This window comes from Brachycentrus maculatus, unplaced genomic scaffold, assembly GCF_059751285.1.
Source record: "Brachycentrus maculatus isolate JH-2025_06_01 unplaced genomic scaffold, ASM5975128v1 h1tg000081l, whole genome shotgun sequence".
In the NCBI taxonomy this organism is placed as follows: domain Eukaryota; kingdom Metazoa; phylum Arthropoda; class Insecta; order Trichoptera; family Brachycentridae; genus Brachycentrus; species Brachycentrus maculatus.
Window position 1 is genome coordinate 1,592,283 of NW_028280835.1, and position 16,616 is coordinate 1,608,898.

Genomic DNA, 16,616 nt, shown 5'->3' on the forward strand with positions numbered 1-16,616 from the left:
GGTGGTCGTAAATAACAAAGTAACACTCCAAAAACTAAATTGCAGATTTTTGAAGTACAATAAAATATTTAGGAAACTATTTAATAAATATACTTGCAAGAAGAGTGAATTAGCCTAGTAATTGGTGATTTTTTTTCAGTTGAATAATCATAAATAAACTTGAAGTTAGAATTCCTTCTTCTCGTGGTCCTTATTTGCACGCAATGGTGCATAGGGCCCCACATCCAATCAATGCAGTGTTAATTTGATTGTTAGTCAAACTAAGGCAAAGTAATCAGTTCTGGGCTTGTAATCAAACAATAGTATCATTCGGTATTTATTGTTTTTTTAAGCAAAATATTTATTTTCTTACTGTATACACAAATATTGAAATTGAATGCTATTTTTGTAGGCCTAACCGACTCATTATTTAAAAAAAATCAAGTTGTTTAGATTGGGCTTAAACCTTTAAACTCTGGACTTAAGAGTCTTTGACACTAGTTACGGGACAACATCGGACTCATTTTACAAGATAAGTATATATTCCCTTATAGGGAGAGAATCTGAAAAACTCTATCAATTATCTCATATAAATTACATAAAATGATTTTTTCAATAATTTAATTATTTTTTAATAATAGCATAGCTATATTTAATAGCTTTAATAATATTTTTAAAAAATATGTTTTTTTTTCAGTTTGTTGAATGGGAAATATTTGGTTTTATCAGAAACATAGATGTGCGGACAGAAAAGTGTCTACGCATAAGATAAACATAATATTTATCGCATTTCTTATTAAGAAATGCTTTAACACGTAATTATTAGAAGAAACTTGCAAATCTCATTCAAATTAACATATGGAATATGTCCTGACAGTAAATAATAAATAAGACGTCACATTTAGGCAAATGGCTGCAGAAAATGGCTTAAAGACCATAGAAATTGCAGCTAATGATCATATGCTACACTTATTAATTATTTAAAAGCATTTATTACATACATATTTAAAATAAATTTTCCCAACATATTTTTGGCCCCATTTTTCAAAATAGCAAAATTGAGTTACATTAACTTCTAACATGTTTTTTAAGCAGTATAGATATACATATAGCATTCTTATAGATAGCTAAATATTTACATGGTGTTTTATTCTAAAAATCATACTTCATGATTAAGAAATTAAATATTTTTCTATGTATTAAAAACGTTACGTTACGCTGTATACGTTGTAGTGAAAGCTTAGAGCATAGTAAATGTGTTTGATTACTAGTCAGTGTAAGGATTTAAACAAGACTCAGTAAATGTCTCAAATATAGAAAAACGTTTAAGAAATTTAAAAGACTCTTTTTTTAGCCAGGCGGATGATGTAGTAATGTTTTTTTTATAATTACAGTTTTCAGATAAACGCAAAAATGTTCATCATAAAAAACTTTTAAACATATCTTATTTATATTTTAGCGAGGCTGAAGCTTTACAATATTGAAAAGGAGAAGTCTCAAGACTTTTTGATAGTGCCTTATCTCAACTGTGAAATTTACGAATACCTATCGTCAGAGTGACTAGTAACACCCTCTATCGCGATTATACGAAACCTACCTTGTAGGGATCGAAAAGAGGTAAAAAGCTCCCACAAGTTGTCCCATTTTTACTATATAAATTATCTTTACTTATTCATTTACAGTCTCGCATTTTGTTTTGCTGATACATTTACTAAATGAGATGTAAAAATGTATACATTTACTAGTCTTGATTTACAAATACTGATAAGTAATTGTAAACTATTCCGCAGCACACACCAAACAGTGTGAAAATGGCAATGATTTTATTCACACATTGAAAAGAGAAAAATACAAATCAACGTTAAGTTATTAGATAAATTATACGCAATTGTTGTTATTTATTTTGTCTTTTTCAATCTTATATGCAGAAATGAAAGCTAAGAAAAAATCTACATAAGCATTGGCAACTGACCCTGGTGATTATCAAATTCGAAGGATCAAATCTATTAAAAATTAAAAACAAAAATATGTGAAATAACTGGATGAAATGATTTTAATACATATGTTTTTTTTTATATTGCATAGTAAATTGGGTAACATTGGCAACATCATCATAAATCTTAAGAAAATTTAATTGTTTTAAATATGTTTTGCAAAAAAAGGTTTATTTATATATTTAATAAATTCTACATATGTATGTCTTTTGCACTTTACAGGGTTGTAATTAATAAAGATAAAAGGTTTTTTAAGTAGATACTGCAAAAAAAAACATATAGTCTTGCAACTATACATTTAAATATTTTTTTTTTCTTAAATTAGATGAAAATAAACTTTTTGTGTGACAGTTTAAAAAATACATTAAGTCATCAAGACAGTGTATAATTTAAAAAAAAAACAAAAAAATATTTTTTGCAATATTATTCCAGATTGTATTAGGGAAATCAAAATTTCCCAATGCAATACATTTCGATTTTGTTCAATGTTACCCAGAAGTTTAAAGTTCTCCAGATTGGTTGTACTACTTAAAGTTACTAAAATTGTTGATGATGACGGTTAAGCCAGAGCGGAGGCTGGCAATGAGCTGTGTTTCGGTTTGGTTTTGTTAACAAAGACCTTAATGCACCCGTTGAAATCGGCGCTCACTAAAACATGTCCGCCGCAACCCTTAGTATGCTGCTCTACCATGGGGTCTTCCACCTAGAGAGAAACATTAAAAAAATTAACAAGAGACAAAACATTTTTCGTGAAAGAGCAGTGTATAAGAATGATACATTTGATTGAAAATGATCAGTTTGAGTCAAAGAAAGGACTGGATTATAAAAAGCCTTACTTTATCTGGGTCGGTGACAGATGGTTCCGTTCCCTTGGCGGCTTGTTCCCTTTCTTCAATCATCCGGATGATATTATCCGGATTAGGAGCGAACACAGCGCAAGTCACCACAGCATTGTGCGCTTTGATTCCCTCCCAAAAATCATTCCGATCTCTTCTGACAGAACTGAACTTGGAATAGTCATGATGAGTTTTCCAAATGTAAATGCATTGGTTTTCTGATCCGCTGACGATGTACTTTCCGTCGTGACTAAAAGACGCTTTAATCTGGCTGGAAACATTGACATAACCTTTGTATTTACAAGAAAGACTCAGATCTCTTAAATCGTAGAGTCTGATCCGGCTGTCGTTCGATGTAACCAAAATCTTATCTTCTCCTGGCATCGGTTCGATTCCGCTTATCTTTCTTCCGGTGGAATTTTTCCCTCTCGTCGATCTCACATCTATTTGTGTGTGGTATTTTAATTGATCTGTGGTGTAAAAAATGCATCGGCCATCGTACGATCCGACAACCGCGAACTTGCCATTTTGACAAAAGTTTGCTGCGGTAATAAGTTTTGATTGACCATCTACTTCATTCCACACAGCCACCTGCGAAAGAAAAAAAGAGTAATATAATAATGAAAAAATTTAGATGATTTTATGAAGTTTTTTTTATTTTTACGAATTAAAGATACCTGACAATTTCTAAGTGAGAATGGTAATACTGCATTTTAAATGGCAAGATAAAATAATGACGTTCATACCTTTTTATCTGGAATGTTCCAAAGTCTCAACTTTCCATCTAAGCTTCCAGAGAGGAAATACCGGTCATCCCTCGGATGGAAGACTATAGCAGTAACAAAATCTATATGCTGGAAGCAGCACAAACACTCCTTACGAGAAATATGCCAGAGCCGGACAGTCTTATCCATAGAACTCGACAACACAAAGTAGTTTTTAGACCACGAAACGTCTAACAAGTCCGACGTGTGTCCCGTGTATGTGCAGAACGGTCTCGGCATGAATGGAGTGTTCGGAGCGTCATTTTGGTTCATGTGATTGTTAGAGTCTTCGGCAGAATGAACCGAGTGATGTGATACCAAAGATTCTTGAGACGGAGTGGGTGAAGCCTTTTGATCTGCATTGTATTTGGTGCGCATATCCTGAAATAAAGAATATATCATCATATTATGTATGTGCTCCCAAAAATGTTTAGTCATGATTTTTTGGAAATATAATATCTCTTCAAAAAATGAGAGAGTACAAAGAACATGTAAACAGATTTACAAGAACTGAGTAACAAGTACATTTTTCTATTATTAAATGATGAGAGGTGACGGGGAGATTAAACAAGTGATTTGAAAAGTTAAATAAATAGTAATTTAAATTTAGATAAAACCAATGTTTGAGGATTACTAAAACTTGCTTAATTTATGGTAATATGAAAAAAAAGTAAACAAAAAAGAAAAAGAAAAACTCACTCAGATAGAGATAGGTTCACAAGAACTCACTCAATGAGCGATCCGTTGAATAATATATTTTTAAAAGTGACAAATAAATCAAGTTTTAAAAGTGATAGATAAACATACTTGAAAGAATGAATAAGCATCTCTGACAACCCAAATTCGGAGCACTTTATCTTGTCCTGCAGTCGCTAATAATCTGCCACACTGAGAAAATTTCATACACCAAACAGGCCCAACGTGCTCACCAGAAAACTCCTGCAACAAAAGTGATTATTTTCAAACTCAAATAATCTCAAAAATTGCTAATATTTTCATTAAATTGAAGGCGTTTGAACAAACTTGGACATGGCGGACGCAGCCGTCGAAATCATAAGGCCCTTTATGAGAGTTGGATGCTTTTAGTTTGATGTTCTGCTCTCCGCGGACCTCATCGACAATATCGGCGACATCTTCCTTGTGTCTGGCGTGTGACACTTCTTGAGCGATGGATTTGGCCTTGTCCATTGTCTTCTTGACAGTGGAACCTAGGAATCTTTTCAATCTAGAATTTCACACAAAATTAGCAATGTTGGAGTTGTATATGTGAATAATTTATTAATTAAAAAAAAAAAAATTGTTGTCAGTCTTTATTACTTTACTTGGAATTATTGGTGAAATATATTTTCAAATTATGTGTTGTATGAAGAAAATCCTTAACCTTTCCGGGAGTATGGACATAAATAAACGTTGGTGCGAAATTTCCTCAAAGGAGTATCGACGTTAATAAATGTCAAAGTCCGTCTGTCATTTGTACATATAGCAATTTCATAGCATATTTCAAAGAGATGTTTTATTAATTTTTTCTTTTAACAAAATTTCTATTTTCATAATGCATATATTTCTTTCATTAATAGATTCGGCAGTCACTTTGTGGTAAAATCTATACATTATTAATTAACGTTTTACATAGTAAATACCACTATTTCTTAAAATCCACTGTGACACGTGTTTCAATGCATTCCGCATCATTTTACGGTGTTTGAAAATGATGTGGAATGCATCGAAACACGTGTCACAATGGATTTTAAGAAATAGTGGTATTTACTAAGTAAAACATTTATTAAAAATACATATATTTCGTAATTTGTATTTTTTTTTTTTTATGTAAATAGAACCCACTCTCCAGCAAAAGTCAGATATCAATTACTGTACTCCCGGAAATTTTAAAGAGATCAACGTTTTTTTAATCATTGTAATAAAATCTAATTTATCATTATTCAAAGCGACAAACTTTGACTGTTTTAGAATCTGTTATTATTGCTGGAATAGCCACTTACTTAGCGGTCTTTCTTCTCAGGCCTCCAGGCGCATGGTCATCTGCACCTTCAGAGGCTGCAGCACTCCTCCCCACCCCGTCTGCCCCCTCTCCCACAGACACTCCGCATGATCGTCCCACACTCATTGTGTCATCATCTGACTCTCTGTAAGACAAATCATCGCATCATTAACACACTGTTTGCGGGAAACGCTTAAAAGCGTATTTTACATACTGTTGGTAGAGAGTGGGAGGCGCTTATAAGTGTTTTATTTATTTACTTTTGGTACAGCGCGAAGGATGTTAAAAGAATTGTACCGATCAGAATTGGGTTTGCGGTTACTTGTGATTAGTATACGACTTAAACCCTTCACTGCATGACTTTTTTTTGTGACTGCATGACTGCATTGACAGTTCGTCTTCAAGAGACAAGTGAAGTTATTATTTTGACGTTCACAGCGCATCTTTTGGCTAAATTATGAACTATATACGTGAGTTATGAATGTATCTAATCAGTAACAACAAAGAATGGTTGCTTATATTTTTAAAGAATGTTTTAACACTAACTTTTGGTTATGTAACAAATTTGATACACTATGCAGTGAAGGGTTAATTAGTATACTAATTATGATTAGGGTTAATGAAAAAGCTGCCCGACAACAATGTGTTAAATGACCTAGACCAGGATCACTCCTCGCCAACAGCAGTAGGCCATCCACAATGACGAGAAGCTCAACAAGCTGCTCTCTGGCGTGACCATCGCAGTGGATATCAATCAGGAAGGTGTCCTGCCTAACATTTTGGCCATGCTCCAGCCCAAGAAAACCGAGGTGTAATAATATGTCCGCTCTTTTTTTTCTTGCCTACTCGGTACCCCGAAACCGATTGGTGAGGTTTATTTCCCTTTAATTTATCAACTACCATATCATCAGCGTTTTTATAAGCGCCTTTGAAATAGTATTTAATGAAAATGGCACTATATATATTTTCCAAAATTATAATTATGATTAAATCAGTTACTAATGTTTTATAATAATCACACTGGATGTTCATGGCATTAACAAAATAAATCATTTGAAATTAAAATCTGTGTTTGATTTAAAATTAATACATAAATTAAAATGGAGTTCTACAAATTAAACGCCAAGTCAATAAATAAAAATTAAATTAAATAATTGAAACCTTGATGTTTCCATATGAATTTGTTTAATAATTAGGTCTTCTTTTGTATTGTCATCTTTTGTAAAAAAAATTACTATTTTTGCTAGTCGGAGCAACCATTTGACTTTGTCCACTTTCTTGTATCATTGATATATATTTTTATAGTAACACAATTTTTATTTTTAATTCGGAATGAATTTTTCCATTACAAATAAACATTTGCAAAAGTGTATGATACAAGATATTGAAAAAGGTAAAACATTAATTTTTACCAGGAAAAATCAGTAACGTGTCCCTGCAGCATTGGCAACAGTGTATCATTACCAATTCTATTGCTTTTCTCTCGATTACTGACCTACATATTTTATGTTTAAATTCATATCTATATTTATGAGACAAAAAACTCTTTTGATATTTACCTTTGCTTTTCAAATAATGAAGAAGTGCTAACATATTCTGAAGTAAGTCTCATAATGTGCAAGCTCAATGGATTGATGCATTGGGGTAGTTTGTCTTCTGCAATACTTAAAGGTACTCTTTCACCTGGAAAACATAACGACACACTTTCACTCATAACTACCAAACAATTATTAACATAATTTGTGATGGTCTCCACTATTTATGACAATGAAAAATGATAAAGTAATTGATTTAATGAGAGGAAATGATATTTTTATACAAAACACATATCTAAGGATTACCCACCTGTATCTAAGTTTAACACTGTGACTTGCTCTAATATTTCCATATCAGTCAATTGTTTTCCGGAGTCAGTTCTTGTCCTCACATACATATTGAGTTGCTTTAATAAATCTTCATCTCCAGCGGATTTTCTTCTATCTCTGAAATTTCTTTCCACACTATAAGCACTTCTGTAAATGAAAAAAGTACACTAAAAAATATCTAAAATTTGAATGTCAGAGCAATATTGTAAACTAAGAAAAGGTTCAGCAAAATTCCACTGTTGGAAATTGATACTTGATAATATACAGAACAGAGTCTCGATTATCCGACTTAAACCGGCCGCGGCAAGGTTGGATAACATGGAAAATGATAAAGACAACATTGAAAATGTGTTAATTTTATTTGCACATCCAAAACTTTTCAAATATGTTCATGTAACATAACTGAATTTAACAAACTAAAACATCAAAATGTACTTATGGCAAAAGAGTTACGTAAGCACTGAGGACTGAGGACTGTCGCCTGGCGCGCGAATATACTACGTGCAGTCGGGTAAAGGAAAGGGGCATTGCCCCGGTAGGTCGGATAATTTGGGAAATCAGATAACCGAAGGTCAGATAACCGAGACTCTACTACACAACAATGAAAACAATTAAATGATCTTTATTCATATTCATTTGACAAATAAATAAAATAAAATAATTAGTGTTTAATTTTAATAAAATAATTATTAAGTTCAATAAAAAAAAGAATGGTTAGCGAATAAACAAACCTATGCGGAGCTCCTAAGCTTGAGTGACCCATATTACCGGTGAAAATATTATGGCCGCTATTTCCATCTGCTCCGGATTTTAGCAATTCATTTTTCAATTTCTCAATACGTTCCAATTCTTCTTGAGATGGACCAGATGCCTTGGCCTTTTCTTCGTCCTGAGGTTTCACCACATATTGCCCTAATGAAGTATAAAATTTCGTCATTTAAAGTGCGTCATGTACGCCAAATTTCTTGCGCGATATATTTACATATAAGGCTAATTTGCAAGAACAACGTCTTATTAAAAAATTTGGAGTTTTAAAGCGAGGATTTTATGTGTTTTGGCAAAAAACACAGCTTTGCCATATGATATTAAAATGCCATATAGCACGTTGATTTTATTTGAACTATGGTAGATGTTCATGAAGGAAATTTTATATGGAATTTGTTTCAAAATTAATAAAGAAGATTTTCATAGATCATATAGCATATTTAGCTACATGAATTAATGACAGTATTGTTATTACTGACATTTGAAAGTGATCACGAGCTATTTGTTGTCCCCATATAATTTTTTGTTATCTATTAAGTAAATTTTAATCATTAATATAATAACACCTATCCCTGATTGTTATACATGCTATTCAAATGTTACATAACTTGTAGTTTTAGAAAAAATATCACCTGGTACAAATGTCTACTTTTAAAAATCAATTACAAAAGAAATTAAAATTAATATATTTAAAAATATATATTCATTGTATTTTTTATTTTAATTTAAATCTCCCAAGAAAGGACTTAATCAAAGATTCCATCAAATTATTCTAAAATATTTAGCAATGTGACCACTTGTGACCAGTTATGGAGCTTTATATACGTCTCAAGAAAAATCACCAATTTTGATTTGTGATGTTGTTCTAGCAAATGAGTGATATATAACATTTCAAAGCCAAAGACAAGCAAAGATTTCACAAATTAAAAACATTAAGCATAATTGCGTAAAACCCTTAATATGGTAAACCAAGCAGCGTTTTGACAGCACCAGTTGTACAAAACCAACACCAACACAATAAAATAGGATATGAAATGTGGACTCAATGCCAATTTTTTTAGAGAACAACATGAATATTGCATGGAGTAACCTTTGACTGCAGATCTAATGTCAAGCGAGGGTCCCTTCACCGAGGAAGTTCCACTATGCTGGCTGTGTATGGACTTGATGGTGCTACTTCTAGAAGAGGCTTCGCTCTTGCTCAATTTGTCTACCGGAGATGAACGATAATCGCTGCCAAATGAATTATTTCTCGCTCCGAAACCACCACTCACAAATGATTCTTTCGATGAATTGACAACTACAAGTATGAAAATATGAAATTAAATTAAATAAAAAAAAAAAATAATGATCATAGAACAACGACACAGATGAATATTATCAAGTTAACAGAAGAAAAGTTGAAAGATTTTTCTTGTAAAATCCTAAATCAGAGCCGCTGTAAGAATCGCTCTGTATTGTATCAAGAAGAAATCAAGAAAAATATAATTGTTTTAATATCATAAGTTGATACTTTTGGCATTTTAAATTTTTTCCAACTCTTATCTGCGACCAAAGGAGCATAAGTTACTGCATTGTATTGACACAATGTTTTCTTGATTGTTGATTATATGAAGGTAAGGTGATCAGTGGTGCGCTTCGGGCACCAGTCTAGGGTGATACTAAATAAAAATCGCAGTGAAAAATTACTTTTTTTATTTTGATCCCTCCTTCTGGGATTTTGGTCCCATTCGCAACCTCCATTGTCTAAAATGATTTAGTGATTAAATTATATCGGTAAAATTAATTTACAAAACAAAATTTCTATGTAAATGTTCGTTGAAATTTAAATACTTTTTTATTTTTTTAAAGGAATAACTCTGGTTGAGTAACTGATACATTAATTCACTAATTAATGGGTCAATACTATTAACCCGCCAATTAAATTACCCTTTTTAAATTAGATTAAAAATGTAATATTTTGAGAATATTCAAACCATTGTACACAGATCCTAGATATATGACCCTTGGGGTATTTTTATCAAGATTTTCATGGATATCTCAATGGAGGCAAGAACATTGTTTTTCACACCGTACACTGTAATATTAATCCCTTTTCCAATAACTCAACATCAAGTTTGATTTTTTTATCTACAATTTCTTAAGTCACAAAGGACAACCTGGTTCATTTGTTGTCATATGGTTCATACATGTTTAAAAAATCAAAGTAATATAAATGTTTAATCATGGGCACAATAGTGAATGTTACATATTGTATTAAAGCACTAAGGACGAGTGTTTTTTACGCCTGCGGACCGCTGGCGACGGGATTCGATAATTGTGTACGTATAGTTAAGACCTTAATAAAGAGATTGGTACATAATATTCAAATAAAAACATTAAATAATTCCTTTTTTCCTGATTTTGAAATGAGGCCGGCGCAGGAGGTAAAAATACACTTCACATCCAATAGACCGAACGGGTAGAAATACCTTTCCCGTCCATAGTGTGCCCAGATTTACACATATTCTTTTCTCTTAAAACTTATTCACCTCTGTTGAGAATGTCCATAAAAATCTAGATTATATTGGATTGTAAAGTCAATCTGTTGTAGAAAAAATACACAAACACATAAAATAAATGAATTGGGTCCATTAAGTGTTGGATGTCTTTGTCATTACCATAATGGCTGTCCAAACTTAAAACACAGTAAGGGACATTTTTTTTGAAAAACGTTGTTTTGCATTTTTGGACTAAGTAGATTCTACACAATCCAAAAAAGCAAAAAACGATTTTAAAAAAAAATGTCCCTTTCTGTGTTTTAAGTTTGGACAGCCGATAAGTGCATGCGATATGTATGAGTAATTCAATATTTACCTTTCTTGTCAGATAGATCAGTGTTGTCCAAGTCGAGAGAGTTCTGAAATTCTCTCGTGAGAGATTCAATTGTACTTGCCGGGCTTGGTAATGGACCCATGGGATTTAGAATCTCACTTAAAGATGGTGGCTGAAAATAAAAATATTAGCTGAAAAATACATATACACTACCGATTTCATATTTGAACATTATCTGATATTAGACATATTTAGAAATTGAAATTGAAAATATTCCTTTTTTTATCCCTCGAAAATATTGCTTATGTGTAAGAGTATGACGATTTTGTCAAAAAGTTTCTAGTAGTTAAGTTAACACTTTTACTGTTTTTGGGTCTTATTTTCCATTTATTATTGATGGTTTTAAGTGATTTTTCACTCTATTATTTATTCAATATTACCCTGGACTGGTACCTGAATCAGAGGGCTGATATCCTTTCCATGTGTCAATGTAAAATAACACTGTGTTCATATGATGCAGTGCCCTATGCACCATCGGGTGCGGATAAGGGTTTTGAATTTCGAATTGAATACCTGAAGCGGAGGACTGATCACCTCTCCTTCATGTGTCAACGATCAACATTGCGTTTATATGATACACTGCCTTTTGCACCATCGGGTGCGGATGAGGGTTGAAGAAGATAAAGAAGATCGGGTTAAGATATCTATATACACTTTATTCCGAACAATAAATCTCCACACTAACCTTCATGTTCAAATTCGCCAAGGTCGGCTTCTCGGCCACGCTCATTTTGGTGCCCCCGCGTGGATCAGAGAGTGCCTGATCGGCGTCCGGAGAGCTGAGGGATTGCGAAGCTGCCACTCGTATTTTCTTTTTCTTTCTGGGAGGAGCCACGGGCAACTGTGGCTCCACTTGCCTCACCGTATTCCCGAGTTGCGACATGGACACTATAGACTGTTCGGATCCTGCCACACGAGAGTGTTTAAGGCTATTTGCTTTTGTGCTAGCAATCACATCTGGTTCTTGCAAAACTTCAACAAATTAACAAGGTTAACATTGCGGCAAATGTAAATTTACTTACTCATTGATAATACAGGACAACATATTTTCCTATTTTTAAGTTTTTCTCACCTAATATAGAGATGCTGATAATGAAAATTGAATTTGTTTTGCAATTGGCGGGAATCTAACCCGCGATGTCAATTTTACAGTCGGGCGCTAACCCAACTACTCCACGATGTCTGCCATGATCAGAAGTTAGTTTTTGCTTATAAGGGCAGTTTATTAAAGATATTATTTTAAAAGCAAAATTATAAATGAAAACATGATTTTTATACATTTATAGAAACATCATGACAATTGTAAAAGTATGTTTAGTTAATCTATAAATTTAAAACACTATTCTGAACATTTCAAAAGATTACGTTATTTTACTCATTTCAATAATGAGTTTGTTCATTCAGAATTTCATTGTACCTCTAAAATTCCGAGGTTCCATAATATTTCATCATATGTCTAAGATAATTGTGTTATAATGTCGATATGACAAGTTTTGATTTCCATTGTCATGCAAAATATTAACATTTTACAAGTTATTTGTTTAAAAAATCTATGATAAAATGTAGCAAATAGAAGCAGAGGAAGACCGAGGAACTTGGCATGATCAAGTATTTTGAATACTCGAAAGTGGTCAGGTCTGGAGACGGAACAATCGGCGTGTATGAGGGGATGCATAAATATGGAAGAGACAAAGATTGTTTGTAGACAAATTGGTGTGGCGTTCTTTCCTTTTTGCCTATCCCTGCGGAGAACTTTGTCATTCTAAGGATACGACAAAAACGAATGATCTATTGATTTATATTATGAGGCAATTTGTCTAAAATATAATAATCCATTATTTGAATCTCACCTATGGTCTCACCTATATCTTGAAGTCTCTCCTCATTTTCTGCATTCTCTAGAAGTTCTCTCGAATTATTGGTAGTTGTTGACGTTAATCCTGCCCCCAAATGGCTGTCACGTCCTAAACTTATACCTAGAATGTAAAATGTGGTGAAACTTATTCATTTTATATTCAGAATAGTTTTTAACCCTCTCTTACATTAAGCCCTCATATGAGATTTAAAAAAAAGCTATGTTTAAAGTGTCTCCAGATTGTAAGAAAAAATATTAAATTGTTTAAAAAAAAAGTACTTAAAAGTAATTGTTAAAATTGACTCTGAAGACCTATCCACTTATTAATTTCCCTCTTCTCTACTGAACATTTTAATGACTTGAGATTTTATTATATGGCGATAGAATAAAATCTATGAGTACCTTGTGGTACTCATAGATTTTATTCTATGAGTACCACAAGGTATTCATAAATTATGTAATAGAACTATTAGTATACATATAAACACACATAACTATCCAAAAGTAACTAAATGAACTTTTCTCGCTTTCAAAATTGAATAGTCCTCATTTACTTCTTCAAAGGATAATTATATCATTTCGTCAGCTCCTCATATAAAATATGATTTTTATAAAATACATCGATTTTAATTTTTGACCAAGTTACTTTTCTACTTTTAACTTTCTTTAGATTTGTTTTGTTTTGTTCTTTACTATACTAATAGTGTTAAAAGTCAATAAAAACACTTTTAATATAAACATCATGCTGCGTTTTATTCTAACCTACCTATCACATTCATGAGTATATCTTTTAGAACCATGAAGATATCCTAAGGCCATTTCGTAGTAAATATAGTCATATCCTAAGGCCATATCCATAAGATAGAAAAGGGCCATGTCGACCAAGTTTAATAGTAGTTTTATACAGAGCGCATAGCCAACGGACAGAATGACACTTTAAGATGGGTATGCAGTGTCAGCCACCGGTGGCCGACACCGAGGTATTCCAATTGGGCTGTGACAAGGCGATCAATAAGTTAAGCTTGTACGTAAACCAACATTGAATACGATTTATTTTATGTATTGTACATACCGGACGGGTCAACAGTTCCACCAAGTATACGACCAATTCTCCCAAGTGATGTTAAACTTTGTAAACTCATTGTATCGTGTTCTATTATCCTGTAAGAATAAGTAACCAATATAAAACCATCCTTTAAAACGCTAAATGTACACCTAATTCTGTTTCTACACATTATTTTTTAAATGATTTTAATATAAATCAATTGTAAAAAAAAAAACAATTATCTTTCTAGACACAATTTGATTGATACATCATAAAATCTTTTTTATTCATTTGTGTCAAAAAATTGTGTATATTATCTGTTGACTTCATGTTTAAAATCTTATTCCAGTTGATTATACATAGATTAATCAGTTATTTTTGTTATGTAGTTTATGGTATTTTTATTATATGTGTAATACTTATGCAAAGTACCTAAAAGGGTGTGCAGTTTTAGAAGTAGCCAGAAAGACTCCTTCTGCGGAACTGTTTTGAGAGTCAGGAGTCGAATTGACCGAGGGTCCACAATCATCATCCTCTGTTTGCATGAATTGTCGGAGTTCACGAAATCTTCGTCTTCCTTGACCCACCTATATGCAGAATATGACAAATAATTCAGTGATATGTTATGACAAAACATTGGATTACACTCCCCTATTTATTTGATCTTATTTGGTTGCCGTGCTGGAGTTCCCGGGTTGGATTTTCAAGGGGGGTTAAAATAAATAAATATAATTAACAATATAAATAACACTGCTTTGATGTGCCCTGTGCAGGATGAGTGAAGATAAGGGTAAGAAGAAGAAGATCTTTATACCAGACTTGCTTCACTTAACGCATATAATTATAAATACAGAGACTCCATTCATTAGACATACCTGTACACATTATAAAAATTATTTTCAAGATATAGATAGGCCATCAAAAAAGTAGTGATCACAAATACTCAAAAATGTGAAGAACATAAAGCCATCACATTTATCTCACAAACATCCAAAATTTTACTTAAGATCATTGAAGACAGAATTAGGGAGAAAAGAAAAGAGTTCATAGGCAATTACCAATACAGATTTAGAGAAAAAAGCTACAATACAATTAGATCTCAGGTTAATAATTGACAGAAGCTTGGATTTTAAAATGTAAGAATACACACCATATATAGCATGCATGCATTGACTTGGAAAAGGCGTTTGATAATTGGAAAATGGTGATGAAAGTATTTAAAGAAATTGAAATAGATTACTAAGACAGAAATAATCCATGAACTATATAAAAAAACAGGAAACGGTCATTGAGAGTGGCGATGAAAAAAGAGGGCAAGAATCAGACAAGGAGTAAGGCGAAGCCGCTCACTTTTGTCTAATATTGAACATCTACATATATTTATTTTATTTTTTAAAAGGAAAAACCAGCAAAGCCTCTATTAGAGTCTTGTCTGCAGGTAGGATAGTAAGGATAGAACATGCTATTCGAAAAATAACATAAATACATAATAAAAGTGGATGATATCTAAAAAGTTACTAAACAATATTTTTTGCATATACCAATGTTTTGGGTATCGAAGGGAATTTCAATATCTAAAACAATAAAAAAGACCAAGTTCCCGTAGAGCAAAAAAAAGGTATCTGCATAGCACAATCAGAGAATCCGGATGCACTAGTGGAATAAAGACTGCAATGAGTATGGCTAAACAGGCATTCAATAAGAAAATATCACTTTTCACTGTCCGAACAACAAAATAAATTAAGAAAAAATTCAATAAAATATGTCTGGAGTATAGCCCTCTATGGTTGTGAAACCTGGACAGAGACTGAGAGGGATAGACAATGATTAGAAATGTTTGAGTTGTGGTATTGGAGAAGGATGGAAAGAGTTGTAAATTAAGAATTTTTAAGAAGAATGGAACAAAAGTGGAACTGGGCAGGTCATGTGGCACATATGTCTGAGGATAGATGGACAATAATAGAGAGGAAATAAAAGGAAGAGGAAGACCAAGGAGTTATGTGGGGCAGTTAAGAGAGAAGGGAGGTATCGTGTTATGTAGGGATCTTAAGAGCCTGGCTTAAGAAGGTGCTATATATTTATAATATACTGTGTATTTCCTAAGCAATAAATAAATAACAACTTACATTTTTTTCTGGTGTTAAGTCTACTGCATCTTTGACTTCGGTAACCAAGTCATAGGTTGTTTTCGTTGACGCCGGAACAACAAACTCATTATTTTTAGTATTTTCCGATTGCTGAGTAACAGCATTTGTCTGCTCTTGCTTATGGGTACCAGATTTTCTAAAATAATAAACAAGATGTCAAACTCCGTCTAAATCGCGACAGAAATTTTAATTGCAATCTCGACTTACGTGTTGATTTTAGATGGCGTTATTTCCTCAGCATCGAAAAATTCATCGGAATCGCTACTGTGAGGCATTGTGTTATTATTTGAAATGTGTTTTTAAAGGAAAAAAAATGTAAAGAACCCGATGGCTTGTCAAAAATTACAAATGTCAAAGATGATTCGTAGGCGGAACTGTCATGTCAATATGAAATTTTTCTTCTTCTTTTTATTAGCGGTCGCGTAAAATATTTTCGGATATTTTTTGTTTATAGAAAGTTTGGTTAAAAGTAAGAACCAAAATTTACAGTTTG

At 32.6% G+C, this 16,616-nt stretch overlaps 1 protein-coding gene across 3 annotated transcripts; it reads right to left on the bottom strand.

Moving 5' to 3' along the window:
- Positions 1-664: 664 nt before the first annotated feature.
- LOC148310971 (WD repeat-containing protein 44-like) lies at positions 665-16,531 on the bottom strand. 3 transcript variants are annotated; one of them, XM_088257466.1, is made up of 17 exons: positions 16,331-16,531; positions 16,103-16,259; positions 14,409-14,563; positions 14,004-14,092; positions 12,927-13,052; positions 11,762-12,048; positions 11,059-11,188; positions 9,293-9,502; positions 8,169-8,349; positions 7,418-7,584; positions 7,132-7,255; positions 5,574-5,717; positions 4,597-4,798; positions 4,381-4,512; positions 3,556-3,954; positions 2,810-3,400; positions 665-2,676 (listed from the first exon to the last, which is right to left on the bottom strand). In XM_088257466.1, the coding sequence occupies exons 1-17, from the start codon at positions 16,396-16,398 to the stop codon at positions 2,533-2,535; spliced, it is 3,306 nt and encodes a 1,101-aa protein (XP_088113592.1). In that variant the 5' UTR covers positions 16,399-16,531; the 3' UTR covers positions 665-2,532. The 3 variants fall into 3 exon arrangements, with proteins under 3 accessions (XP_088113592.1, XP_088113593.1, XP_088113594.1); XM_088257467.1 differs by having other exon boundaries at positions 12,939-13,052; positions 16,331-16,484; XM_088257468.1 differs by lacking the exon at positions 9,293-9,502.
- Positions 16,532-16,616: the final 85 nt, after the last annotated feature.

Excerpts from the sequence above, each read along its gene's own strand:
- LOC148310971 (XM_088257466.1), bottom strand. The coding sequence starts at position 16,398 with ATGCCTCACAGTAGCGATTCCGATGAATTTTTCGATGCTGAGGAAATA. Across the intron at positions 16,260-16,330 it reads ACGCCATCTAAAATCAACAC|AAAATCTGGTACCCATAAGC; the intron begins GTAAGTCGAGAT and ends TTATTATTTTAG. Across the intron at positions 14,564-16,102 it reads ACTTAACACCAGAAAAAAAT|GTGGGTCAAGGAAGACGAAG; the intron begins GTAAGTTGTTAT and ends TTCTGCATATAG.